The sequence below is a fragment of the Sceloporus occidentalis genome, unplaced genomic scaffold (assembly GCF_023333645.1).
Source record: "Sceloporus occidentalis isolate IW3139 unplaced genomic scaffold, rSceOcc1.0.p SCAF_2, whole genome shotgun sequence".
Classification (NCBI taxonomy): Eukaryota; Metazoa; Chordata; class Lepidosauria; order Squamata; family Phrynosomatidae; genus Sceloporus; species Sceloporus occidentalis.
Genome location: NW_028316982.1, coordinates 55,928,630 through 55,956,543, shown reverse-complemented (window position 1 = coordinate 55,956,543; position 27,914 = coordinate 55,928,630). Strand labels below are relative to the sequence as shown.

At 40.2% G+C, this 27,914-nt stretch overlaps 1 protein-coding gene and 2 non-coding genes across 7 annotated transcripts; all 3 read right to left on the bottom strand.

Moving 5' to 3' along the window:
• Window positions 1–27,910, bottom strand: LOC149318356 (autophagy-related protein 16-1). Of its 5 annotated transcripts, XM_089509518.1 has the most exons (21): window positions 25,951–26,650; window positions 25,104–25,190; window positions 23,818–24,011; window positions 22,470–22,563; window positions 21,488–21,593; window positions 20,449–20,522; window positions 20,104–20,355; window positions 18,819–18,884; window positions 17,171–17,257; window positions 15,510–15,566; window positions 15,270–15,317; window positions 14,435–14,537; window positions 11,613–11,718; window positions 10,980–11,050; window positions 9,862–9,933; window positions 7,953–8,073; window positions 5,973–6,078; window positions 4,513–4,662; window positions 3,650–3,697; window positions 2,095–2,196; window positions 1–1,830 (listed from the first exon to the last, which is right to left on the bottom strand). In XM_089509518.1, the coding sequence occupies exons 3-21, from the start codon at window positions 23,933–23,935 to the stop codon at window positions 1,737–1,739; spliced, it is 1,875 nt and encodes a 624-aa protein (XP_089365644.1). In that variant the 5' UTR covers window positions 23,936–24,011; window positions 25,104–25,190; window positions 25,951–26,650; the 3' UTR covers window positions 1–1,736. The 5 variants fall into 5 exon arrangements, with proteins under 5 accessions (XP_089365644.1, XP_089365643.1, XP_089365646.1 ...); XM_089509517.1 differs by lacking the exons at window positions 25,104–25,190; window positions 25,951–26,650 and adding an exon at window positions 27,651–27,910; XM_089509520.1 differs by lacking the exons at window positions 15,510–15,566; window positions 25,104–25,190; window positions 25,951–26,650 and adding an exon at window positions 27,651–27,910.
• LOC149318358 (small Cajal body-specific RNA 6) lies at window positions 10,393–10,660 on the bottom strand. Its single transcript, XR_016280331.1, has one exon.
• On the bottom strand, window positions 13,769–14,048 carry LOC149318357 (small Cajal body-specific RNA 6). The gene has a single exon (XR_016280332.1).
• Window positions 27,911–27,914: the final 4 nt, after the last annotated feature.

The following is a 27,914-nucleotide window of genomic DNA, read 5'->3' as shown; positions in this document are numbered from 1 at the left end:
TACATCACATTCTTTTTATTTCTTTGATTTATATCCTGCCTTTGTCCCAAATGACACTCAAGCAGCCTCCTACTTGCTTCTCTATTCCCCCTGCACCCCATCATAACATTTGTAAGCCACAGTATACTACTTCAGTGTACTCATTCCTCTCTTTACAGTCCTCTTCCATTCTACCTGCCAACACCCAACATGAATAAAAGAAGGAAGGGAACACATTTTTTAGAAGCAGGACACAGGTTTATTTATAATCAGTGAAGTACTAGTGGGCGGATTAATACAATAAATAAGATTTGTTTCTGTGTACTTCCCGTTTTCCTCAGCAGAAATTGTTAAAATGAAGAGGTTTCTTGCTAAGAACCTTAGATACAAATAATTCCTGCTTACCTCTCCCCTTCAATACAAACACTTCCCTACAAAACAAGCTTAGGAAGGAACCAAAATTAAAGTGCAAATTAAAAGGCAATTAAATGCTGGTGGCTTGTCTCACAGCTCACTAGATGTGGGGAAAAGTTTTCCGCAGAACGTTCACTGCCCAATTTTCCCCAAATCATGTTGTGCATTTAAATGCCAAGGGGCACAGGCTGACAAATCTGTTCCATGGCAAAGGGAGAATGCCAACCAGGAAGAATATTGCACATTGAGTCAGAGGCAAGTGATCTGGATTTGCCAGCATGAGGACATTTACATTCAGGCCTCTGTTTTCCCCTCATTCCTCTGTGCATGAGAAGTTGCAGTACAGAAGGATGGCTGGGCAGCAGAAGAAACCAGGTACAGTGGAACCTCGGGATACGAAATACCCGGGTTACGAATTTTTCGGGACCCGAAAAAATCCAATTGGAAATTATTGATCCGGGTTACGAACGTTTTTTCGGGTCCCGAAAAAACTTTTGGTGCTTTTTGCCGCGATTTTACACCAAATCGCGGCTTTTCCCCATTAGCGGCTATGGGGATTCGGCTTGCGAAAGCCGTTCGGGTTACGAAAGCGGCCGCGGAACGGATTATTTTCGTAACCCGAGGCTCCACTGTATTTGGTTTTTGTGCTGAAGTCACGCTAGAGAATACATTCTTCATCACAGCAACCGACTTCTCTCTTTATCCCACAACTGAAGCCCAAAAGAAACTGGGTCAAATTAAAATACTTCCATTACCACTTTCCATCCAAATGTGGTAGAAAGTTTTTGGAGGATGCAATGTGCCTGAAAAGTTTCCCCTATTGGGAATGAACCAGATAGAAGGAGCTGTGAGTCAGTAAACACTAGTGGCTCCATCAACACAACTGCCAAATTAACGGACTTGTTCCTCACTATGTTTCATTATCCTTCAACCTCGCATCATAGCTAGCCCACAGAAGATAGCACATGCATAAAACTCAGGACATATAGTAACTTTGCTATAGCATTTAAGCTTGATGTGTGATAGGAATAATTTTAGGACTGTTTGGCACTGCTTTCTGGTGAGGGAAATTGTCCGAACACATAGATGGCACTTGTTAAAAACAACTGGATCTCCACCATATGCAGCCAATCCTTAACAAAGTTGAATGCCAGCAATGTACTTCAAATGGGATGGGCTTCTCTTCCTTGGTCAATGTATCAGGAGTCCTTTCCTGGGGATGAGCTTAAGCACTCAGCAAAAGACCATGGCTGGAACTAGATATGGAACTTTTCTCCTGTCCAGACAAAGACTACTGCTCTCTTGTGCAGATTTTTTGGCATGCCAGTTTTTGCACTTTCAAGTCAAAATTCAGACCACAGCACAGCCTTGTTTCCTTTGTCCACACTAACCACATGGGCTCCAGATGGTGACCACGCCACAGCATTGATTGAATTACTGAAAGACAGCATGAAATCAATTTATTAGATTCCAGAAATACATTAAGGCTAAGTTAAAGAAGGAAATACTATTCAGTCTCAAGTTATTTTATAAGACTGTGTCATTATTTACTTGCACCACACAAATTTACTTAAGGATGATCATGTACATTAGTAAGGGCATTACACTTCACATCTACACAGTCACTGTGGGAGTCTATAAGTTCCACTTACAGATTAGTTCCTTCCACTACACAAGAACACCAGCACTTTTACCCCTTACCTGTGATGCTTGGACAGGACTCTTTCCACCTTTCCTGTGAGCACATTCCAAATATAGAGTGATCCTTCTGCTGAGCCAGCTACCACATAATTTCCATCAGGACTGAAAAATCACAGATTTGGTACAGGAAAACATAAAGGAAAAAGCATTTTACTTTGGGAATTATTATTTTTATTAATGATGGTAAAATTTGGTACGCTGATAGCATATTCATTATGTAAAATCATTATGTCTCTCATTAGTACCCCAGAAAGTGGAGAACTAACCTAGGATTCAAAGGTAATGCTTTCTGGCTTTAAGTCATGATATTAAACACAGTAAATTAAACAGGCTTGTTTAGACAGAATCTGAAAGACTAACAGAATCAAATCCTGAATGGAAGAGTAATATTTTCCAAACTACAGAACACAATAGCTGACACATGTTCAGAAGGAGATATTTTCAAGACGAGGTATTTAATAGCTGGACAACTATGTTAGAAATATTTGACAATTAATTTGTGCTATTTTGAGGGGAAAAAGCATCCTACAATATGAGGATGGTACAACAGCTGCTTGTCTGTGCAGTGGACAGAATATACATTAAGACCACATTTAACACAAAGGATACATTCCAGGACTATCTGTGTATGATGAAAATTGTAGATCATCATGAACTCTATTTTTCTTATCTAAAATGAACAACATCTTGAGCTTCTGGAGGAAACACAGCATAGAACTGTGTTGGCGGTCTAGAAATGCTTAGAGAAGTGTTCTCTCTAGGCATTTCTAGATCCTCCAAGTCAATTCTTTGGTATGCCTAGGCCAGATGTTGACTGGGACAACATAATACACAGCAAATCAAAGAGAGATAATGCAGAAACACCAGACAGTGCGAGCGCACGAGAGCCTGCAGCTCTTTGTGGATAAGTGAAACCACAGGAAACAAATTTGCATTAAACAAGATCTTACTGTAACAAAAATATATATAGGTTCCCTAGAATGGCAGGGACCCTTTTAGAGCAGTGCAGCATTGATGTTGAATTGCTTTCCCTCTTATCTGAAACAGTATACAAATGTGCTCCAAGAAAGGCAAGCACCTTCCACCAGAATAGGCAGCCAGGGATTCTATGACTCATATTTTTTTCAGGAAAATCTAAATAAGTTCCTAATGAGACACTCCACCGGAAATTCGTTATTGCTGGTCACAGTACTAGAATCTTGTAGCTAAAGCATCATACAAGGACAGTATCCCATTATATGCCTGCATAAAACAGTACAAAACTCCACATTTCATTTTGTTCAGAAACATTTATCATTATTATCTGTCAGCCTGACTACCTCTAGGCATTTGATGCCATCCATCCATTTAATAATACACTCATACAAGGAAACTCAGGCTACAACCATCATTCACAGATAAACAAATAATATATATTATTGGACTGAAAAGTTCTGATGGAATGTGGATTACTTTTCAAGAAAGATTACTGAAGAAGGCCATGCAAGTGAATAAAGGTGGAAAGTATCACATCCCTTCTCAAATTTCCTATAGTTGAACCTGTGCAGTCTCTTACCTGAATACAACTCTGGTCCAGTCAGACCCACATTTAAACCCTTGGGCACTGCATGAAAGAAAAAACACAACAAAAACAAAATGGTTCAATAAATACTAGGGTAAGTTGATTTTAATTCAGGCAGTTTGAAAATTTAAATAATGATTTGAATCACTGAGAAAACTTCTGTTTAAATCAAGTTTGGAATAAAGACTTTGATTGCTAGATAAATCAACATTTGTGAACATAATGGAGATAACAAATAACTTTAGATTGTTTTTATAAGACCCAATTGTGAAATTATTTTTAAAATAATGTTGGAATTGTAATATTTTTTCATCTTAACATGTACAGGTACATCCAAAATTGATTTTCACTTTTTAATTCTTTTGTTTAAAAACCTGTAATTTCATTTTTTAAATATTATTTTTTATTTTATTTTTAGAAATCACTGCACCTGCAATTCCATCAGCAGAAAAATGTCACAGCTTACATTTTATCTCCACAAATGTGAATAAACAGGAATCCTCCTTTTATCTTGGGTATATGAATATTTTACTGTTGTATGTGCTCTCTATTATTATACAGTATTACTTTAGATTGTATGCATCAGGCAGGTCTTTATTTTTAACTTAACTGATTATATACAGCACTCTGTAAATTTATGGTGTTTTATAAATAAACTATAAATAAATAAATAAATAAATAAATAAATAAATAAATCCAACTATATCCCAGACTCTGATCAATAAATATTTCTAAGAGGATCAGGTATTATCTTTGACAGACATCCACAATGCAAAATCTGCAGTCTGTGACACCTACTGAACATACACAAATAGAAAATATATAATTTCACACCCCAGTTGTGGAATTGTACTCACCTGAAAGTCTGTTTAACAGCATTGACCCTGAGATCAATAATCTTTAACAGATCATCTCGAGAACAGGTGAGGAGCTCTGTTCTCTCTGGGTTGAGATCTAGAGCTGTAATCCTGCCAAGCAATTCAATTTCCCGTACCACACACTCAGTTCTGAAAATAGAAAATGTGGGAATTTATGAATATTCACAGCATCACAATTTTAAAAAGTACATGTGTTCATTATGAATATAATATAATAGAGGGACCTAGAAACTGTTGTACATGCTCTGGTAACCTCGAGATTGGATTTCTGCAATGTACTCTACATGGGGCAACCCTTATATCAAACTCGGAAGCTGCAAATGGTTCAGAACATGGCAGCCCGGCTGGTCACTGGTGCTCCCAGGACCAGCCATATAACACCGGTATTGAAAGATCTCCATTGGTTGCCTATCCGCTTCCGGGCCCAATATAAGGCGTTGGTTATTACCTATAAAGCCCTAAATGGCTTGGGTCCAGGTTACCTAAAGGACCGCCTCTCCCCGTACATTCCGCCTCGCACCCTCAGGACATCTGGGCAGCAGCTACTGAAGGTGCCTGGGGCTAGATTGTCCTCCACCACAAGGAGGACATTTTCCACTGCTGCCCCAGCCCTTTGGAATACGCTGCCCACTGAGCTCCGCTCGACTACCACCCTGGCCCAATTCAGGAAGGGTTTGAAGACCTTCCTGTTCCAACAGGCATTCCCCGATTAAAAATCCTGTGGGCCTCCCTCCTCTTTCGTGACCAAGAGGAAGGGCTTTGGGGCTTTTTTGCCTGTATTTTTTATTATTGTTTATATGTGATGTATTTTGGATTTTATTGTATGTATTGTTGTTTGAAATTTTATACTGTAAGCCGCCCTGATCGAAGGAAGGTGCGGGATATAAATAAAAACTTTATTATTATTTATTATTATTAGATTTCTGGTCAACTGAGACTCATAATTCATTTTCTCTCTACAGATCCCCCTATATTTTTTCAATCTTCCTTGCTTACTCCAAATTCCATAAATGCTATTACTACAGCCTGAATAACTACCCAGTTAAATAACTATATACACCCAATTTGGGGCTTGTGTGGTGTTGTGGTTCAAATGTTTGATGAAGACTTTGGGACACCAGGGTTCAAATCCCCTCTAAGCCATGGATACCCATGGGGTGACCCTGGGCAAGTCATTCTCTCACAATCATAGAAGAAGGCAATGGCAAGCATCTTCTGAATAGGCTAAAGTCACCTATAAATTGGACATGAAGGCACATAACAAGAACAATTTGTGGCAGGGAAGAACTGGGTTCAGTGTAGATTTTCTTTTAAAATATCAAGATTACTCATGGCCGCTTCTTTCCCCACACTAAACAGATCTATTTCTTCCTTCTGAATCAATAAAAAAAATGATACTGAACAATGCAATGCACACCAGTTTTCTAAAATGACCTTACCTAATATCCCAAAACCGAATTTTCTTGTCAAAGTGTCCGCTCATAACACATTGTTCTGTGCAGACAAGATCATTACAGCTGGAGCCTGCAAACACAGTCTTTATACCTTTTAAAAATGAAGTTATTAAAGTTATTAGTAGCTCCAGTGGGTCCATATTCTCTCAACAACAACAAAAGTTAAAACACCATGGCCCAAATGCAACTTTTAGTCCTAACTAGAGCAGACCCACTGTACTAAGCTGCTAAATGGTAAGCGAACACATGTGTAAACCTCACTGACTTGATGGGACTACTCTGGTAGGACTAACCATTGGATTTATACCCATCAATGGAACTCTGTAACTTCACCAATTTATTTCACTGAACTGCAGTTGCACCATCCCAAATAAATTATCCACTGCATTCCTGTGTACTGTAGTTTCTAAAGCTAACTAGCTTCACAGAAGCGGTGAACAGAATGGCAATGTTTGTGTCATACTGGACATTAAAGAAATACAGGAATGATTCAAAAACACAATTTTGCAAGGTTCACAACATTTACATTAATAGTCTACGAAGATGTTAAGGAACTCTCTTGGTCAAATGCTGAATTATTCAACTGCTATTACAAGACCTTTTCAGTACAATACACATGCCAAGTCCCCTGTATGCTGCTAGGATCCTACAGCACTATAGAATAAACAGCATTGCCTGATCTAAATCATAGTAGGAAGCCACAGGGGGGATTAGACTGACTACTTGAAAAAGCAGAAGCTAATATGAAACCAGTAACATATTTTTCAGTCTTTCCTGAGGTAACATGCTGTTGATGCTGCTAAAAACACAGCCAATTAAAACTATCTGCAAGCATGTCAATTTGTGGGTCAAAGAAGCATTGTTTATGGAAAAATATATACCATATTTCAGGTCAATTTTGTATTAGTTATGCATCGATGTGCACCTGAACATGGGTATCTGGAAGCATAACAATTATCCAACAGTTATCACTACTGGCTGAGTGGGAACAATACAGGTTCTTGTAATGGCCAAATTAGGAATAGATGGTAGAAGTCTATTAATGCAAATGTCACTAAGTTTATGGTAAAAGCAAACCAAACATGCTACAATGCAATTTGTTTTATGAATGCCGATGCAAACATTTTTGTATGAATAACTTTTGAGCTTCATTCTGGCAATGATCACAAAATGGTGGTGGCCTTGTGCTCAGAGGCACCCCATTCCTTAATTTTTGCCACCCTGACCCATTATTTTGCATATCGATCCCATGGGTGGTTCTAGTACAAAACAAGACAGATATTACAAGCACGATGTCTGCAAGGATAACAGACAAGCAGTCAAAGCATGTTTTTCGATAAAAATAATAATAATACACATTCCTCTTGGCCCTGCTATGACTTCAATGTCAAGAGGTATCAGGAAGCCAGAACTACTGTATATGCCCATGTGGAAGTCTAGAAATTTTAGTCAAAAAATTGATTCCAAAAACCTGAGTCAACTTATCCATGGGTCAATGCAAGTATTGCCCTGTACTTTAATTCTTATTAAAAAAAAATAACCCTCCCCTTGCGAAAAGCAAGAGTTTCATCTGTTCTGGAAGCACTCGCCACCCCTTTATATTTTCTCATCCATGAAGCCTTTAGTATGCTGGAATTTTGTATATTTTCTGGCACTGTTTTCCTTTGCTTCATCCTTTGCATCCTTTGTTATACACCCTTAAGTTTTGCCCTCGACCTATCCATGAGTCATATCAAAATCCATAATTTTGGCCCCAAAACCTGCCCTCGACTTATACATGAGGTTGACTTATAGTCGAGTATATATGGTATTTCAGAAACTAGTTCCATAATTTTCTTTGCCATCAATTCAGGAATTCTGAAAAGTTCTGAGATGTAGTCAATCAACAGTAGTTTGGTTTTTGCCCTTTTCCATACATGCAGGAGGTCAACAAAGGGAACTGTGACTGTGGAACAGCTTTCTTACAGACTTTGCTGCGCAGGTCCCACAGCTTGAGGGTTCTGTCATGACTCCCAGACACAATGCGTGCATTGTCCAATAGGAATTTCGCTGACAAGACTTTTCCACTATGCCCTGTGAGCGTGTGCTAGAAAAAGATTGACATCATATAAGAATTACAGCTTTTGTAATAGTTGCTCTCTCTCTAGTCATGTCATTCAACAATTTAGCAGGAACAGAACTCTGAAAGTGATAACCAAACTTCAGTTCCAACTGAGACCTATAAAATATAAGTTATGCATAAGAACCAAGAACTGCTAATCCCTGAAAGAGAAGTCAAAATGCTGCAGATATTTCAACCTGCATCTCCTAGCTGTATGCAAAGAAAATTACATAGGACTGACCTATTAATTAAAAGAAAAGAAAGAATAATTAATTAATTAATTAATTCTCTTTCTTTTCTTGATCCCTGGTGTGTGTACGTGTATTGCTTCGTCAGCCTCACAGGAATAACCATTCTTGGTAAGTGTCAAACACTCATTCTCTGTGAGGCTGAAGACCCAATCCACAAAAAAATGGGATATACCCAAGCCACCAATATTAAGAAGGAACTAGTCTTCATAACCATCAATGACAGCCTGGATGACTATCTTACCAAACTCTGCCTGACTAGATCTGAATTTGTCTACTTTATAGTGTCTCATGAAAGTAGATGGCTCCTTCCATCCTGCAGCTTTATACATGTCCTCTACTCCGCCGCGCATGGCAACCCTCACCTAGTAGAATGTGCCCAAACATTATTTGGTCTAGTTGCTTTTGCCAAGTCATAGCACGGATAAATTCAGCCTTTCAACCATCTGGACAGCATTTGTTTAGAAGCTCTTTGTTCCATTGATCTCAGATTGAATTATATGAACAATGCTTCTGTTCTCCTAAACAATTTGTTCTTTTCAAATAGATTTTACTGCTTTTTTTTTACACACAACAAATGCCACTTTAATTCCAGAAGATGTTTTGGATTTGGACAAAATGTTAACAAATCTAACACCTGAATATTACGAGAGAGGGATTGGAAGCAACGGTAATAACAGCTTAGAATTCTGAGAATCCTGGCTGACCAGGTTGGCACAAGGGACAAATCCATTTGTTGTGGATTAGATCTTCAGGCTTTTGTCTGATACAGTAAATTTGGATCAATTCATAGCAGGTCCTGTTCAAATTCACAAAATTTAGTATTTATAACTATGGGAAGTTCTAAAATAAAGAGAAAGACAATTGGATCATCTAGTTTACTGTCAGCTTAATGGCCATAAACATAACAGATGTTCTATTCTTGAAACTTTTACACTAGTGGCAGGAATTGGAGCTGGGACTAATTGCATGTGAAGCATGTACGCAGCTACCGAGCTATAGCAGAAAGGGAGTAGATCAGAGAGAATATAAGAGATGAATAAAAAAAAAGTCTTCATACACATCAAGACCAATTTCAAAAGGCAAAATAAGCAATACCTTTCTTTAACCTATCTGCAAAACCAGTATGTCTGCCTTCTCCCAAGTCAGAACTTCCCTTGAGAAATGTTTTAATGTGGAAGTTAATTTAAAAAAAACAACTTCTGCAAGTTTATAATCCCTCAGGAAGGTCCTCTAGAATCTATACCTACTGTTAAACTAATGACTAGTATTGTTGTTTACAAACAGTATATTTAACCATCCTGTATCATTGGTATTAAGTTTTGATTTTAAGATTTTGTTTATGTCTACTTTATACAAAAAACAGACAAGATTTGGCAACTTAGTTTTCTAAGGTATCAAGAGCTGTGGTTAAAATCTGTTAACCTATTCTTTCAGTCTAATACGGGTTGAAATACTGCACACTTATCCAGCCCTAGTAAGATTCAGATACACAATGCCATGCTTCTGGGAAGAAAATACTCACCCGTAACCGATGATCATCTACAGTCCAGATCCTACTGGCAAAATCATTTGAAGCTGCTAATAAATAAGAACCCTGTGGGAACAAAATTGTAAAAGCCCTTTAATTGTTTTTCTCCTTCTAGGTTTTTTTTTTTTTGAGAACTACCTACATCACCTGCATGGTCACCTACATCTAAGTAAAATTGATTTCTTAGTATTATATTCTAAAGTCTCCACCTTTGCCTTTTTTTCTAATTTTCTTGATGACAAGAAGAAGGGCAGGAGCAAGCCTCTGAACCAATTCTATACTTCTTTCAACACGAGATGTAATAGTTCTGTTTCTTACATTCAAATCTTTCCATCTCAATTCTCTCTCTTCTCACCTAAAGTGTCTCTTTTTCTTACTGCTCTATTTTCTTCACGCTTGTTGCACTCTGTCTCCTTTTTCTGAATCCTGCAATCACACCTTCTTTTATCCTTTGTTTATAACACAACAGAGCTCTTAGAAATTGGGGGGGGGGGGGGAGAATAAAATATGTTTTGCTCTAAAAGAGGTCTCAGTTAAAAATTTGAGATCATATACCCAGATTTGGTTCCAATACCTCAAACTCCTTTTCTGTGTTTATGTTGGATAGCAACTTCAGCAGTGTTTACCCATCACTCTAGAGTAACACAAGCTGAATACTTCACTACATATCAGCAAATGCCCTTCCAATCACAGCACTTCTAGAGCAAGATTGAAGAGAAACTGCTGGGAGTTGTGACGGTAAAGGAGGCAAAACCACTAGGCACATCAGACCTTTTACTATTCATCACTGACCTCAGCAAAACATTGTTAGCCCCAGAAAGCAAAAGAAGCTGATTTATGCCAAGTGTCTGACAGCTACTAATAACAACATTTTATGTCCTGGCTAAAACCTAATGTGCATCACTACAATACAAACGGAAGGTCTAACAGGAACTGGATTCTTCAAATCATTATACATGAAGCAGGGCTTTTACTGCAAGGGCTCATAATTCTGTACCTAGGACTGGACAAATATGTCACTTTCTCAGAATTACTTTGTCCTTCCTCTAGGGATGCTGCTATGGCAATAGGATGGAAAAGTAGTTGCAAAAAAAGATAACACTCATACTCACAGCACTGTCGAATTCTATGCTTGTAATCCCTGCATTACTACCAGATAGGGAGCCCTTGAGTTCACAGTTGTCTGAAGTGCAAAAAGAAAAAAAAAACTATGGGAAGCAAGAAAAAGCTTGAACTTATGACAAACCAGTAGGTAACGCTGAACGCTGATGATCTCAGAAAATCAGTTATTTCAATTTTCTTAATATGAAGTTGATAGATTAGCAAGACAAACCCTTTAGCACAATATGGTATATTATCAATGGCATTTTCCTGTCTTGGGCAGAAAAAGTTTTTTCCTAGCCTACTTGACAAAGATTCCCTTAAACTGACAATACTGCAGATTGAACCTCAATCCTTATGTGTGCAAAATATACTATTCCAGTGGCACTAAACATAATCCCTTCTGCAGCAATAAACCATTCTGGATTTTACTATTACAGCAGAACAAGGTTTTGGTTTCTTATCTGAAACATGTTTGGCACTGCTTCACATGCTTCCTCAAAAATTCTTATTTCTAGAGTGCAACTGCAGAGGTACAAAAGTATTTTGACTGAAATCAATGGTGGAAAGCTTGCTTTGTTTGCCACAGTTTAAAGCATGCCATGGTTTTACTCCCCTTCTTTGCTTCTCTTTCAGAGGCTTACCTCCACAGACTTCCCAGAGCTTGACTCTCCGGTCTAGGCCACCTGTTGCCAATAACCTAGAACCAGGGCTGAACTGCACTGCATTCACCTCTCCATCATGAGCATCCTAGGGGGAAAGGAAAATACAAACAAACAAGGAATTCAGACCAGAAATATACTAGCAACCAGTGCAATTCCTTTAAGACTGGTGTTATATGATTTCTGTATGGTGTTTCAGTCAGCTATCTAGCAGCTGCATTTTGTGCTAGCTGCAGAGTTATCTTCAAGGGCAGCCCCATGTAGAGTTCATTGCAGTAGTCCATCAAACAGAATCTGGCTTTGGTCTCCTGATCAGTTTTAAGCAACCAGGTGGGATAAATGGATGATTCTGAACACTGACTGCACTCTGAAATTTTATATAATTTGAAGTGACACAAATATAAGAAGGTTTTGGAAATCAGGGTTATTTTGGGTTGGCAAAGCACTGATATCCCCCTCCCCCAGCTGTTTCTGAAGCCCTCCACTGCTCTAAGTTCCCTCAAAATCCTTCTTTCTGGCCAAAAAGAATGTCTTCCAGTGCAGGAGCTACAATCCCATCTTTTGGTGTCATTTGACACACACACACACACACACACACACTCCATAGGGAAACTGTAAAAATATATATACTGAAAAATGATGCAGAAAAATATGTGCACTCACAAGCAAAGAGCAAGCCACAGAACACTGGATGTACAGTCATTCCTTCTAATTTTCGGACTTGGAGTCCGCGGTCTCACTTTTTGTGATGGCAAAGTGGGGAGGGATTAAAATGGCCCACACACCCATTATAATCAATGGGCTTTGAACATATGCAAATTTCCATTTTCACGGTGTGTGTGTGTGTGTGTCCGGAACAGATCCCCGTGAAAATGGAGGGGTGACCAAGATCCAAACTCATCTTAGTGTAGGTATGAGTCAGCATATGTGCAAAAAGTTTTGAGCAGGTAAACTGTATGAATCCTAAGTACCATAAAGGCACTAAATCTTGTCTGATATAGGAAACTAAGCAGGGTCAGTCCTAGGAAGAAACACATGCACAATAAAAGTTCAAGTAATAGAGCTTCTTCTGTCTACTAAAGATAAAGTTATTTTGCAGATTCTACCCAAATTGGATTCTAACATTAAGAGCACTTTAACTGCCCTGGCTCAATATTAGGTTATTCTGAGAACTGTAATTTTGTCAGACATTTAGCCTTCTCTGTCAGAGAGCTCTGGTGCCACAATAAACTACAATTCCAAGGATTCTCTAGCACTGAGCCAGAGCAACCAAAGCAGTCCAAAACTGGATTATTTCTGCAGTGTGCTTTGGACCTATTTATTGCATATTCCCTTATCCCTCATTAACAAAATCGACTCCCCTCGCTCCATCCCCACTCCATTATTAATAACATTTATTTCAGGTGATTCGTTAAAATTATTTTAGTGATTTTGTTATTCTGAGGCGCCTGATCAATTGGTCAGGATACCAACTAGGAAGCCCCATTGCCTTCGAGGAAGAACATTATACCATGGTGAAGTTAGGGACTGCTGCCCGTTTTTGCCCCATAAGGAGGCTGTGGCCTCCAGAAGAACCAAAAAGAACCCACTTCTCGGTGGGTTCTTTTTGCATCCCTGAAGGGACACCATTGGTACGCCACACACCATGATGATGCCCCTTGTGTGTAGTGCCATTTGGGCACTGTGGCCGAGGGCCATCATCATGGTGCACTCTGAACTAGGGCTCAGAGCGTGTGAATGCTCAGCCCTAGTTCGCCTGCAGGATGGTACAAAGTTCCAGTCTGTACAGGCTCTTAGTGTCTTATATTTGTCATAAAAAGGACTATATAGAGTTTATATTGTCTTTACGTGTCAGACCGAACAAAAGAACTAAGACCAACTAATCCTCTCATCAGCCAAAGGAAGAACTGCTGTCCTATACTTGCTTTCTTCTGTCTTTCTCATTCATTTTATACTGAGTGTTTTAGATTGTGAGCTGCTGGACAGGAATGGTCTTATCTTTCAAAATCTACCAAAAATGTAGGTACTTTATAGTGACAGCAACAACCTATTCTTTTAAAAGTCATAAAAGCATAATTAATGTCAACACTGATCTCGAGATAGAAAGCACCCCATCATTTACAGGAATTTATTTAGGAGGTCTCAGCTTGAAAACTAAAGATCATGCACATTAAAAGACACATCCCAGAACCAATAGCTCCTTAACTAGCTTTATTGGATAGCAGTCAGTGCCAAGAACCTCACACTGCAGGTAACAAGCACCAACTTTATCCGCATAATGTCAGCAGACTCAAAATACATCACAGCATTACTGGAGCATGGATGTAGAAAAGACATGAAAAAACTGCTGGGAGCTAAGGAAGTAATGGGTGTGTAGTTCACCAGTGCAATCAGTCTTTTCTCTTGTCATCACTGACCTCAACAAGACTTCTACTGACTAATGAGGTACTGTAAATCTGTAAATAGAATTACACAATCTGGGGTTAGTCATGTTAGGCCAGCAACAATTTTTGTAGCCAAAAAGACACTGCTCTCCCCTTGAAATGGTCCTTGCAAGGTGCTTCTGTGAAAGGTCAGGGACAACTGCCTACTCTCCTGCAAGTAAAAGTCAGAATGGGGCTTGATGTGCTTCTCAGGGGGTAGAAGCACACTCATAATTGTAAACACAAATGTGGATGCCTAAATGTGAAGGAAACCTTGCATTAATTCAAATGGTTACTTAGTTACATTAAAATACAAGAAAAATATAAGTAAAGTGAGAACAGGTTTACTTTTAAATGATATTGTCTGCCAAATATACTTACAAAGACACAGACCGCAGTGTTCGGGACTCGCACCTCTTTGCCTACACCTTGATGTACATCCACAGTATCTTGAGGGGCAGGACATGATGTCAAAGAGCGTCTCCTAATAAAGGGCAGATCCAATACATAATTAAGAACAAATGGGAATCAATAGTGTCTCCACATTTTAGACAAGGGGATAATCCCAGCTAAACAACAGGGTAAGAATGGGAGGGTAGAGGCAAAGAGACTTAAACTCCACTGAAATATTACAGAAGCAGAGTGTATATATCCAAACAGATGATTCTGTTAGCCAGGACTCCACTAGCTGTCATAATCTTTGCAACTGTCTTCTCATATGGACCTGATGGAAGGCATGGCAACTTCCTATAACAATGCTAGCACAGAAGTGTGCTTACTCACATTACAGAAGCTCTGTGGAGTCCTGAATTAAAACTAGTTGATTCAAAGATTACTGTTTTGACAAGACTCTGCAGCTATCTTTAACAGTTTACTTTTCCTTCTGTTCAAAAAGTAGATATCCACTGCATTACACAAGTACATATTATGAATTGCACCTAGCCAAAAGCTTACATTGCATTATACTACTTAAACATGAATCTTTTCCTTAATGTAGGAAGAAACTACAGCGATCGGCCACAGTACAGTCATGAAGACTACACTGACTTCTGCAATTCCATTTGCTATAAGCTAGCCCTCTTCTAAGTGGTCCCAGGCATCATTTGAAAAGAAAGTCTTTTCACCACTAAAGATAGAATATTAAACAAATCAGTTACTTTAGCATCCCTTACTCACACACTGGATTAAATGTGAATAATTTTAAGTGAATTTTCACCTTGCAGTATCAGAAGAGTGATGTCCCAAAAGGGGAGACTCAGACAGACTAGAGGGAAAGATCAGAGGTCAGCACACAGCAGATTTAAGGAACAGGAAGTTGAAAATAAAATAAAAGGAGAGACAGAAGCTAGAAGAAAAGGCTGACATAAGGACAACTGTTTGCATTCCTTGCATCACTGAAATGATGGTGTATATTGAATTGATATATCACAAAAGAGGCAAAGGTATTCTAACCTACCCAAAGATATTAGTGATAGAGTCCAGAAGGCCTCCAGCTGGCTGGGATAGTCGCTTACTAAAGAGGATGGGAGGACAGGTTTAAACCTTATTGTTCAAGCAAAGATCAAAACAACATAACCCACAACATGCAACAAGGAGGATATTTCTCTTTTCAAGACCCACGAGTCACTAGAGAAAGTTAACCCACAACAGGACAGTACCAAATGTCACCATGTTGGAACTGAAGAAATAAAAATGCTTGCATATCTAATTATAAGTTGAATATTATTAATACTCAACTCATGAGAGCAAAGAAAGAGGCTCCTTAACAGATTTAAATCAGTTGAGAATAAAATTAAGAACCAGGCAAAACGTGGGAAATGATTTTCTTCACAAGGAGGATAGCCATATACTGATATTTGTGCCCTACAGCCCAATATGAAAGGCAGTAAATCCTTAACAACATTTATCAAGAAAAGTAGTTGATTTGTCTTTTAAACAAATGTAAAGGGGAAGGGCCACAGCTCAGTAGTAAAAAACATTCTTTATGCAGAAGGTTACATGTTGAAATCCTAGCATCTTTCAGTAGAACTGAGAATTATATCCGCTCAAGTCTGGGGAGAGTCACTGCAAATCAAAGCAGTACCAAACTAGATGAGCTTAACATCTGACCAAATATAGGGCAATTTGACTCAGAAGTTTCATTTCTCATTACAACAGTATCTACACATTTCCAGCCCTCTATTACTGCATTTTGCAAACACTTAAACCAATCCTGCTTCACTCCTTTCATATCCCTTAGCTGCTGCCACCATAATCTTAGCTCTCTGAAATAGTAAGGGAAAAACCGGGACAACTGTGCAGTTGATAGTTATCACACAACAAAAAAACTATATGCAGGAGCTGTGTATCACACCTAAAGAATTGACAGCACTGCAACTTTAGGCTGTACAGTCTCCTTTATCGAAAATGCTTGGGATCAAAAGTGTTTTGGATTTTGGGTTTTGGAATACTGTATATACTTAATGAAATATCTTGGAGATGGGGCCCAAGTCTAAACATGGAATTCATTTATGTTTCATATACACCTTACACACATAGCCTTAAGGTAATTTTATACACAATATTTTTAGTAATTTTGCACATGAAACAAAGTTTGTGTACACTGAACCATCAAAAAGCAAAAGTGTCACTATCTCAGCCACCCATGTGGATGATTTTGGAATATTTCTGATATCAGGATTACAGACAAGGGAGACTTGACTTGTACTGTATAACTCTTTCCAATTCCCAAGAGTCAATGTAGTAAGAAACCGTGGAGAAACTGCACTTATTGCTTCCTCTTTGCTTACTTTGATAAAATACAAGTGAACTACAAGGTGAGCCAGAAGTTATAATTCTCACGTATTTTTTATTATTACTGGACCTTCAACCTGCTTAACTTCAACTGAATTGAATAGAGGTATGCAACAGTCATCAACTCCCATTTAATTTTAATAGGCCCGCATAGGAGAAGCCACTGATAACCATTTCCACAGATGCATCTGTTATCAACAAAGTCATTCTCAAACCACCATGCTATTAAGGATAACTATGAATATCTTTCCTGTCTGTTCTTTAAAATGTTTCATGAACTTGTTTGGAATATATTCCCATTTATCTTTCCCTGGAGCTTCTTACCTGGATGTCCGTGTAACAGCACGCACTGGAGAGGTCTCCTCAGCTGGATCAGAGGTTTCATCTGCCAGCACTTCAATATCATCATCCCTTGAAAAGGAAAAATCAAACATTTGGGAGTTGCAAGAAGTTCAGGCATTTTTTCTTAGCATTTCACATCTTCAAAGCATTCATAAATTTGATTTTCTACACAGCCACAGGGAAAGACATTCTGAATGCTTTCAGTAAAAGAATGTTACCACTTTCCTTTTGACCACAGCACCAAGGAATGCTAGGAACGTTAATTTAACAACAAGCTAAATCACTTACTGGTTTTAGAGCATTTTTTGTGTGAAATATTAGTTGGATTGTCTCAGCATAAGCAGCCTTGAGATAAATATTCTGAAGAAATTGGTGTTTTTTTTAAAAAAGTCCATTTTCACTCTTTGAATGCAGCTGAGTCTTCTGGCAAAAATTTGAATTTGTATTTTACTATATGTGATTTCTCTATACTCGAAGAACAAGTAGTGGGAGAAAGCAAACTTGGCTTCTGTTAAGGTAACCTCAAGAATATCCTGGTGTAAGAACCAAAAAGCTACACACTCACAACACTGATCTGTCCAGACATTATAGTAACAGTATTTTGAATCCTAATTTTTAAAAATCAGCTATTATTTTTGAAAAAAAGTGCAATGCGTATAGCCACTATCTATACTATCTTGTACTAATAGCCCAGGGAGGTGTCTGAGGAATAAGAATGCCTGAAGGAAGCATATATTGCCAGGACAAAGGTCCTGCCCCACGCTTGGAGATGCAAGAATCATTTGCCCAAGATTCCAATAAATTGGGTAGAATAAGCAGCAGATACACTAAAACCTTTCCTTTCCCTTCTCAAGAGTTGCTTCCTAAGAAGTAAACCAGCTACATGGACATTAACAATTTAGTAGCTACTCTTTTTCCAAATCCTATCCAATGTCAGCGATACCACTTTTTTACCCTCATGGTTCAACATTTCTTTTTCAAGTCTACTTCATAACTTCATTTCCATTATGGCATAATGCAACAGTGGCAATACTACAACTGGAGAGGAGAAGATAACCCACAGTGGTGCTAGGGCTACTGGACAAAGATAAAATAGAAGAGAAGAGGTTGGCTGGGGTTGTCCTCTAAGTGAACTTTTTGTTTGTCCATTTCCCTCCCATTAACACCAACAGAAGTTAGATTAAGGGTGCCAGAGCAAGCATAGTTCTTAGATCAGATGTGTGTGTCAGGAAAGTAGGTGCTCCGAGATCCAATCACCCAACCTTTTGCAGAACTTCACTGATGATATATCTATACAAGCAGACATTTCTGCAGACAATCTGGGCCTGCACAGGTTTAATCTGGTGGCATAGCAGTACTTATGCACATTCTAAAGGCCCCTCAATTGACTATAGGAGTGAATCCTTAAATTATGAATTTAAATTATTTTTCTCTGTTTTGTTACTGGTAAAATTAAAAAGCTTTTCTCTGCTTGACTGAGTATTTCAAGTGCAAAATGCCAGAGTAAACAATTAAAGAAGGGCATATACTATTCAAACAAACAAGTACAGTTTATTCGAAGTTAACATTTTCTAGCTATAAATGGAACATGTGGCCTTTGAGAAAGAATTAGCTGCTGTTGAATACTCACTGTTCAACTGATAGTGGCTCTTTTGCAGCTTCTGCCAGCTCTTTCTGAAGCCTGGCTTGACGTCTTCTACAAGAGGGGGGAAAAAACATTCTAGGAGATCACGTGTCAATTCTGTCAGTACTTGTGGACATTCTTTTCAGCAAGTAAATCAATTGTTTAAAAGGGTTAAAATCTAAGTCAGAGACAAGAGCCCCAAAGGTCTTAATGACTTGAGCATACTTATTTACACGTATGAGCTGGCACACTTGTTTCAATAAATGCCTTTGTCTCTCTGGACTAGCATATCTCATCTCTGATATACTCTTCCAAGAGATGTTCACCTAGAGCTGCGTATTTTGGAGGAGGGGCGGCTGAAGATATTTTTATTTGCCTATGTATTTAGCTGTTGTTCTAGGTAGGAGTTTTACAATCTTGAGGCAATGGGCAGGTTCCATCTATCTAGGTTATAAGCCCAGCTTCAGACCTGTTTTCAAGCAAATACTCATCACTATGAGGACAAGAATGTGAAGATTCTTTTACACCTGTCCAATATCATTGTTCTCCAAATATACACAGGAATTCTGTGTGGGCAACTGATGTTGGAGACCTGGTGGCACAGTGGTTAAATGCCTGTACTGCAGCCACTCACTCACAAATCACAAGATTGTGAGTTCAATGCCAGCCTGGCATCCTTCCGTAGGTCAATAAAATGAGTACCCAGCTTCTTGGGGACAACTAGCTTACACTTTGTAAACCGCTTAATACATCATTAAGCAGTACAGAAATGAATTTGCATTCGCTATTGCTACTGCTATGTTAAACTGCTGTATTTATACCAAAACAGGGTGAGCGCAGGGAACAAAAGTTTGAAGAAGATCACAAGTACAATAAGAAATACAGTGTTTATGGGGAGAGAAACTGATGTGTTGTGAATTCACTCAGCGGCTATTTGCATGATCATAACATTGCTTTTATCAAAGGAATGCTTGTGTTCTTTCTGAATGTGCATGTTGTAAGAGAAAACTGGGGTCACTTGAATGGATACAAACTGTATTATATGATTGATCCAGAGTTAAATAGCAATGCTCTCAGATAAAAAAAAAATTAAAAAGCCCTTTCCTCCACTATGTCATTAAGCAGCCAAATTACTTGAAAAGATATTGAAATCATCACACAGGGGCATAAGGCTTTAAATTTTAGTCAAATAAATGCGTTTATGCAGAGGAAAGAGAAAAGGGGAAAATAGAGAAGAAGCATCTATCACACATCCATACTCAAATGGATTATTAGGAACAAGTTATCATACCTTGAATCTTTCTCATTTTCTGCATTGAGCCGATTAGCTTCCTGAGCCTTCTCTGCCATCCATCGGGTTACCAGCTCTTGGTTATCTTCAGTAGTTTTTCTTAGCTTTTCCTCAAGAGCAGTAAAGGTAATCTGGAGAGCATCATATTCATCCTTAAGAGTCTGATTGGCTCGCTCAAGATCTTGTAGCTTGTTACGCAGATCTTGGCATTCTGTCTCCAATTCAGCTATCTTTTGCAAATATTCTGCAATCCTTCAAGAAACGTGTTCAACAAGAGCACAGTCAGAAACAACAGGCTGACATCTATCAACAAATTCAGATTGTGAGGGGGGGAAATCTACTCACTTTGCATTGTTTATTTGCATCTCTTTGTCCTTCTGTTGTATTTGGTTGTTCAAGTCAATAACAGACTGGGCAAGCTATGAAGAGAAAAATACCATATTTTCCGGCGTATAAGACAACTGGGCATATAAGACGACCCCCCAACTTTTCCAGTTAAAATATAGAGTTTGGGATATACTTGCCGTATAAGACTACCCCTCTTCCAATGCAAACCAAATAAAAATTTTAAAAACATCAGATTTGATTTCAATATGATAATTTAAATTCAAATGTTTATGGCATGCAGGTCCTTAGCAGGAAACCTTGTTGTATACAAAGCCTGCTTGGATTGGTTAGCTCTCCCTGCCTGCCTAGTGCTCCCTGTCTCCAAGACTATCAGAGCGGTAGCTGCTTTCATATGATCGCCGCATATGGCGGAGATGCGGCCGCATCCGTTTTTGAGCCCCCCCCCATATGCAACGAACACAGATTCTCCAGTCCAGCTCGGAAGTTTCAGCACCTGCCCTATAAGATGACACCTGGCGTATAAGATGACCCCTGACTTTTGAGAAGATTTTCCTGGGTTAAAAAGTAGTCTTATACGCCAGAAAATACAGTAATAATGTTAGCGAAGAAAAAATCCCCATATTCACAGCCTGTAGTTTTGCATTTCATTACACCCTGAGTTAACTGTTTACTTTTTCTTATGGGATGTGTGCGTATATGTACAGTTATAGATACATAGATATTAAAAGCTGATTTATTGCTTTATCTTTAAGGAAAAGCTTGATAATACAATTCACTGTCACATTATCAGTAAAATACCTAGGATTAAAAAAATTACACATCTTATCTAAAATGAAGGACACAACTTAGAAACACAGAGACCAGCAATGACAATGTAGTGTTATCCAAAAGCCTCCCTTATTTATGTCTGGTAATTAAATGGATTCAAACTTCTGAACCAATTATGTTCCAATTGGAACATAAACAAATATCAATACTTAAATTATTCTTGTATCACTGCAGGGAAAAAAAGGCCTTTAGAAAAGGTATTTCTAACCTCGCCACGTTTCTTGTGCAGCTCTGTCAGCTCTTCTTGATGTTTAATTCTTAGCTGGGCTATTTCTTGCAAATGAACATCATTCCTTGCCCCATCATGTCCTGGACTAGAATTTTCCAAGGATAAGAAGAGAAAATGTTGAGTTATCTCTTCAGTTCATACAGCATTCCAAAAATACTTCTCTAGAACTAATACAATCCCCACACATCTAGTTTCCACTGAAGTTTAAATTTACACATTAATATGGAATTATCCTCCCTATTTGTAATGTATTCCATATCTCTCTGTTTAAAATAGTTAGGCAACTAGGTTCCTCCAGATGGTTTGGGGGCATATCAGCCTTAATACACTTAATACACTTCAAGGCAGTGTATTCCACTGTCAAACAGCTCTTACTGTCAGGAAGTTCTTCCTAATGATTAAGTGGAATCTCTTTTTCTGTAGTTTGAATCTATTAGTCTGAGTCCTTGCCTCTGGAGTAGCAGAAAACAAGCTTGTCCCATATTCAATATGACATCCCTTCAAACATTTACTGTAAACATGACCGTCATTTCACCACATAACCTTCTCTTCCCCAGGCTAAACATACCCAGCTCCCTAAGCCGCTCCTCACAGGGTATGGTTTCCAGACCTTTCACCATTTTGGTCGCCCTCCTCTGGACATGTTCCAACTTGTCAATTTCCCTCTTGAATTGTGGTGCCCAGAGCTGTACACAGGTGACGTCTGGCCAAAGCAGAATAGAGTGGTACTATTACTTCCCTCAATCTAAACACTACACTCCTATTGACTCAGCCTAGGATCATGTTGGCTTTTTTAGCTGCTGCATCACACCATTGATTCATGTTCAGCTTGTAGTCCACTAATGCTGATAATACAGTACTTACTACCAGTAAATTTACACAGGAGAGCCAAAAGATTACAAGCTAAATGGAAAAGAATTATCAACATAGCGACCAACAATAGTGTTGACTCAGCAAGTACCTGATCTCATGCCGACCTGGCAAATCATACTTTTCCACTTGCAGCTTGTCAGCCAACACTGTATGGAAATCTGACTTCTCTAAAAGCTTGTTATCTGGTAATATAAGTTGTTTATTGATAAAATAAATAAAAATAAATTAGTATACATACCATTACCCAATAATAAGATTCCTATATTTTAATTACTGTTGCATTTGTATTATTAAATAACTCTATAACAAAAAGAATATACAATAATACTCTTCAAATATGCTTCTGTACTATCTAAACTACTTCAAGACTGACTGTGAAAACATTAGGTAAGCCAGACGACAAGCTTTGTTTGTTGAATTAATTATATTCTCTTTAATGCATCATGATAACACCTTATATTATTGAGTTAACTATGAGTTCGTTTCCTAAGAAACATGTCTTCCTGACCTTCAGATTCTTATAAGCCTTTTTTCAGGGGCCAAAGTACTTTTTTTTGAGGTATAAGAAACCAAATTTTGGGTCATTAAACAACAAGTACAAAAGAAAGTAGTTGTGAGCTCACAGAACACAAGAGTGCAAGAGGAACTAACTCACTGACAGAAAATACTTAGCATTTAAGCCTTTTAAGAATCAGTCTATTATATGGACACACAAATATGGATCAAGCTAGAATCCCCCGGAAAGTTCAGATCACCCCAGCTATGCACAGCTACATAGTAAACATACATCCGAGGAAGTAGGCCAAGCCTATGAATGTTCATGCTACAACTTCTTTTGCACAGTTATTCTCAAAGGTGCCACAAAATGGGTATTCCAGACTAACATGGCTATGGCCTGTTACAGACTGCCCAAATAAAGCTGCTTCGGGTCTCTTTGGAGGTATGCTGTTTAAATGATGCATGCATCCTAAGAATCCGGAAGCTGCACCAAAGCTGCACTCCAGTGCTTAGGAAGGGAGTGTGGCTTTGGCGCGACCTCCAGACTCTTAGGACCCATGCATCATTTAAATAGCATACCTCCAAAGAGACTCGAAGCAGCTTTATTTTGGCAGTCTGTAACAGGCCTATGTTTCTGAATTCTACACAGATGAACAGACCAGGGACACAGCTGTAGAATATACACTGCCTAGACTGGAGCATCGCAACTGTTATGTCCAAATCTATCTCCTACACATCCTATATAGCAGTGGTTCCCAAATTTTGATCCTCCAGATGTTCTGGACTTCAGCTTCCTGGAGTAATGTTGTTCAAGCTGATTGGGGCTTCTGGGAGTTAAAGGTCACCTGGGGAGGCAAAAGTTTGGGAATCTCTGCTATACAGCGTCACAGACACTAGCCTACTAGTTGACCTCAGACCCTCTCCAAAGTAATGCTTACACTGTAATATGATTTCTTCAAAAGCCTGTCTCTGCAGCCGGTCCCGTCGCCTCAGTTCATCCAGGATGTGCCGTTTCCAGGCGGGGAAGCTCGCTGCCCGGAGTCCAGAAGACATCATACCAAGGATGGGCCCAATGACGCCTCAGCCTGTCCTAGAAATCAGTCCACAATCTGACGACAATGAGGTGCAGCAGCTGCGGGAGAGGAAGGAGAAGAGAAATAATAATAATAATAATAATAATAATAATGATTTATTTATAGCCCGCCCAATCACAAGGAATCCAGGTGGGTTACAACAGTAAAAATAAAGATAATAAAATAAAATACAATAAATAAATAAAATACAATAAAATCACAGAGAGCGAAGTGAGTACATTCACAGTTAGGCCTGATGGAAGTTGGGCCTCTCTTTTTCACTCCCTCCCAGGTCTGATGATGATGTCATGGAGGGAGGGCTCTTCTTCTTGAGGCAAGGATTTTATTTTAATTAATTTTAATTTAATTCTTCTCATTAAATTTAAGAGAAGAATTGGTGGACAGAGTGACATAAGTCACAGTAAATGGGGAGTAGAACTAGGTAGGGAAGGCCTGCCGGAAGAGATCCGTTTTAAGAGCCTTCTTAAAGGCTGTAAGAGTAGAAATGTCACGGATCTCCTTCGGCAGGTCATTCCATAGCTTCGGAGCTGCGATGGAAAAGGCCCTCTGGGTGACTGAAGTTAGCCTAGATTTTATTGGCTGAAGTAGATTCTTCCCCGAGGACCTTAGAGTGCGGGACGGACAGTATGGAAGGAGGCGATCTCTTAAGTATTCTGGACCCAAGCCATGCAGGGCTTTGAAGGTAATCATCAACACCTTGTACCTTGCCCGGAAACTAATTGGCAGCCAGTGAAGGGATTTCAAAACCGGTGTTATGTGATCGGTACGACGAGTACCTGTAATTAACCTGGCTGCCATATTTTGTACAAGTTGAAGTTTCTGAACTTGGCACAAGGGTAGCCCCATATACAGCGCATTACAGAAGTCCAATCGAGAGGTGACCAGCGCATGTACAACTGTTTCAAGGTCTCCCTGCTCCAGGAAGGGGCGCAGCTGGCGTATCAGCCGAAGCTGATAACAAGTGCTCCTGACTGTCGCATCTACCTGAGCTGTCAGATGGAGAGACGAGTCAAGGAGCACCCCTAAGCTGCGGACAGAGTCTTTCAGGGGAAGTGTGACCCCATCCAGAACTGGCTGACATAATTCCATACCTGGGCTTGGGTTTCCTATAACAAGTACCTCCGTCTTACCTGGATTCAGCTTGAGTCGGTTTTCCCTCATCCAGTCCATTACCGCCCCAAGACAGGCATTCAGAGGAGAGATGCCATCCATAGACACTGCATCAGTTTGAGACATAGAGAAATATATTTGGGTGTCATCAGCGTACTGATAACATCCTGCCCCATGTCTCCGGATGATTTTTCCCAGCGGCTTCATGTAAATGTTAAACAGCATAGGAGACAATATTGCACCCTGGGGTACACCAAATTTTATCTCTCTTTTAGAAGAGCAACTGTCTCCTAGCGCCACCATCTGGAATCTGCCTGAGAGGTAGGACCGGAACCACTGTAGAACAGTGCCTCCGATACCTAACTCTCTCAGGCGTTCTAGAAGGATACCATGGTCGATGGTATCGAAGGCCGCTGAGAGGTCTAAGAGCACCAGCAGGGTCACACTTCCCCTGTCGATGCCTAGACGGAGATCATCAACTAAGGCGACCAAGGCCGTCTCAACTCCGTATCCTGCCCTGAATCCGGTTTGAAATGGGTCCAGATAATCAGCTTCATCCAAGACTGCCTGTAGTTGATTGGCGACCGCCCTCTCGATCACCTTGCTCAAGAATGGCAACAACGAGACTGGCCTATAGTTATTTCTATCCAGAGGGTCCAGGGAGGGCTTTTTTAAGAGTGGTCTGACCACTGCCTCCTTAAGACAAGAAGGCAGGGTACCCTCCCTGAAGGATGCATTGATTATATTTTTCAGCATCAGCTTGACTATATCACCCCCCTGGACAGCCAGCCAGGATGGGCAAGGGTCAAGAGGGCAAGTCGTTTTTTTCAGACTACTAAGGAGCTTGTCCACGTCCTCAGTACTTACCGACTCAAATTGATCCAGTCTAACAGTAATGGCGGAGGCGTTGGATGCCTCTCTCATTGCTTCTGACTTAAAGTTGGCATCTAAATCAGCTCTTATCCGAGAGATTTTATCTGTGAAATAATCATTAAAAGCATTACAGTAAGCTATGGTTGACTCTAATAGAGGGTTCTGGGTGGGAGGCAGTTTTGTTAAACTCCTTACCACCCTGAACAGCTCAGCTGGACGAGATTTCACAGATGCGATAGATGCAGAGTAGAAAGATTTTTTTGGCTGCATCTATCGCCATTTGATAGGACCTAAGAAAAGTCCTATGAAGTATCTTATCAGATATGAGTTGAGATTTCAGCCAACGCTTCTCTAGTCGTTGTCCAACCCGCTTCATTTGTTTAAGCTCTTCAGTGTACCAAGGGTTACGGTTTTTACTGGGTTGGAAAGGACGCTTGGGAGCGATCATGTCTATAGCTCTGGTGATGTTGTTATTCCATAAATTAACCAGAACTTCAACAGAGTCACTGGCACTGCCAACCATAGAACCCCCTAGGGCTTCTTGGAACCTAATGGGTTCCATCAGCCTTCGAGGGCGGACCATTTTAATTGGTCCTCCACCCCTAGAGGGAGGAATAGTAGTCTCCAGACCAACCTTAACCAGGAAATGATCCGTCCATGATAATGCGGAGATACTAGTTATTTCTGCCCATGGATATGCCTGTTCAGTACAGAAGACCACATCAAGAGTATGACCTGCAGAATGTGTGGGCTCAGAGACTATCTGGGAGAGGCCCATGTTTGTCATGAAACCCATGAATTCCCGAGCCGCACCAGTAAGATTAGTCAAATCACCCTTGAGAGGGATGCTGAGGTCGCCCAGGAAAGTCAGGGGGGCCTTGCAAGGGCGGACAGGGAAGGAGGAAGAGCAATGAAAGGGCAGGCAAGAAGCTCCCAAATTGCCTCTGCGCTGCAGAAATCATCCAGTTTGACACCACTTTAACTGCCATGGCTGAAGGGTATGAGAATGTGGGATTTGGAGTTGGTTGTGGCAGCAGAGAGAAGCCCTCAGCCTCAGGGAAAGGCAACGTAGGCAAAGCTCTACTGAACAAACATTGCCAAAAACCAAGTGGGGGGAACCCTGATATGTCCCCTGGGTGGCCTTGGGCAAGTCACACTCTCTCAGCCTCAGAGAGGACGGCCAGGGCAAAGCCCCTCTGAACCAACCTTGCCAGGAAATCCCCATGATAGGGTTGCTTTAGGGTCGCCCTAAGACAGAAACGATTTGAAGGCACTCAACACACAGACACACACCCTTCCTTTCCCTTCCCAAAATGGCGGCTTGGCAAGCACTGTTCCCCAGCATCCCCTCCCAAATCGAAGACATTTCGGTGCCACAACCATCTCCAAACCCCAGAATCCCTCAGCCATGGAGCCATGGCAGTCAAAGCGGATTGTTCCCGCAGCGCGGAGGCAGCCCTAGGGAACCCAAAGGGAGAGAGGAGCCTGAGAGGACCGACTCTGTGGATGGTCCAGCAGAAGAGGGAAGGAAGGAGGCTCCCTTTACCTCAGTGGTTCCCAAACCGTGGCCCCATTTAAGATCATTTTGGACTTCAGCTCCCAGAAGCCTCAGCCTTGTTGGCCAATAACCGGGGATTCTGGGAGCTGAAGTCCAAAATCCCTTAAAGAGCACAGTTTGGGGGCCACTGCTTTACCTGAAGGAGCCCTTCGTCGTCCGGGCCGCAGCCCCCATCCACTTCCCTGGGCACAAGGTCCGTCGCGGTCCTATGGCGTCACTAGCGGGCTTGCCATCATGAGTCTCAGTTTGATGACGTCACGAGGCTGCCATCTAAGATGCCGTTACTTCGTCCGTAGACTTAATCCCGTCCGTCATTATTTTTAACCGTCGCGGCTCCAAGATAGGGGATTCTGGCGACGGTCGTTTGTGGTGGCACCCAGCCGTCGCCGCTGCTGCTTCT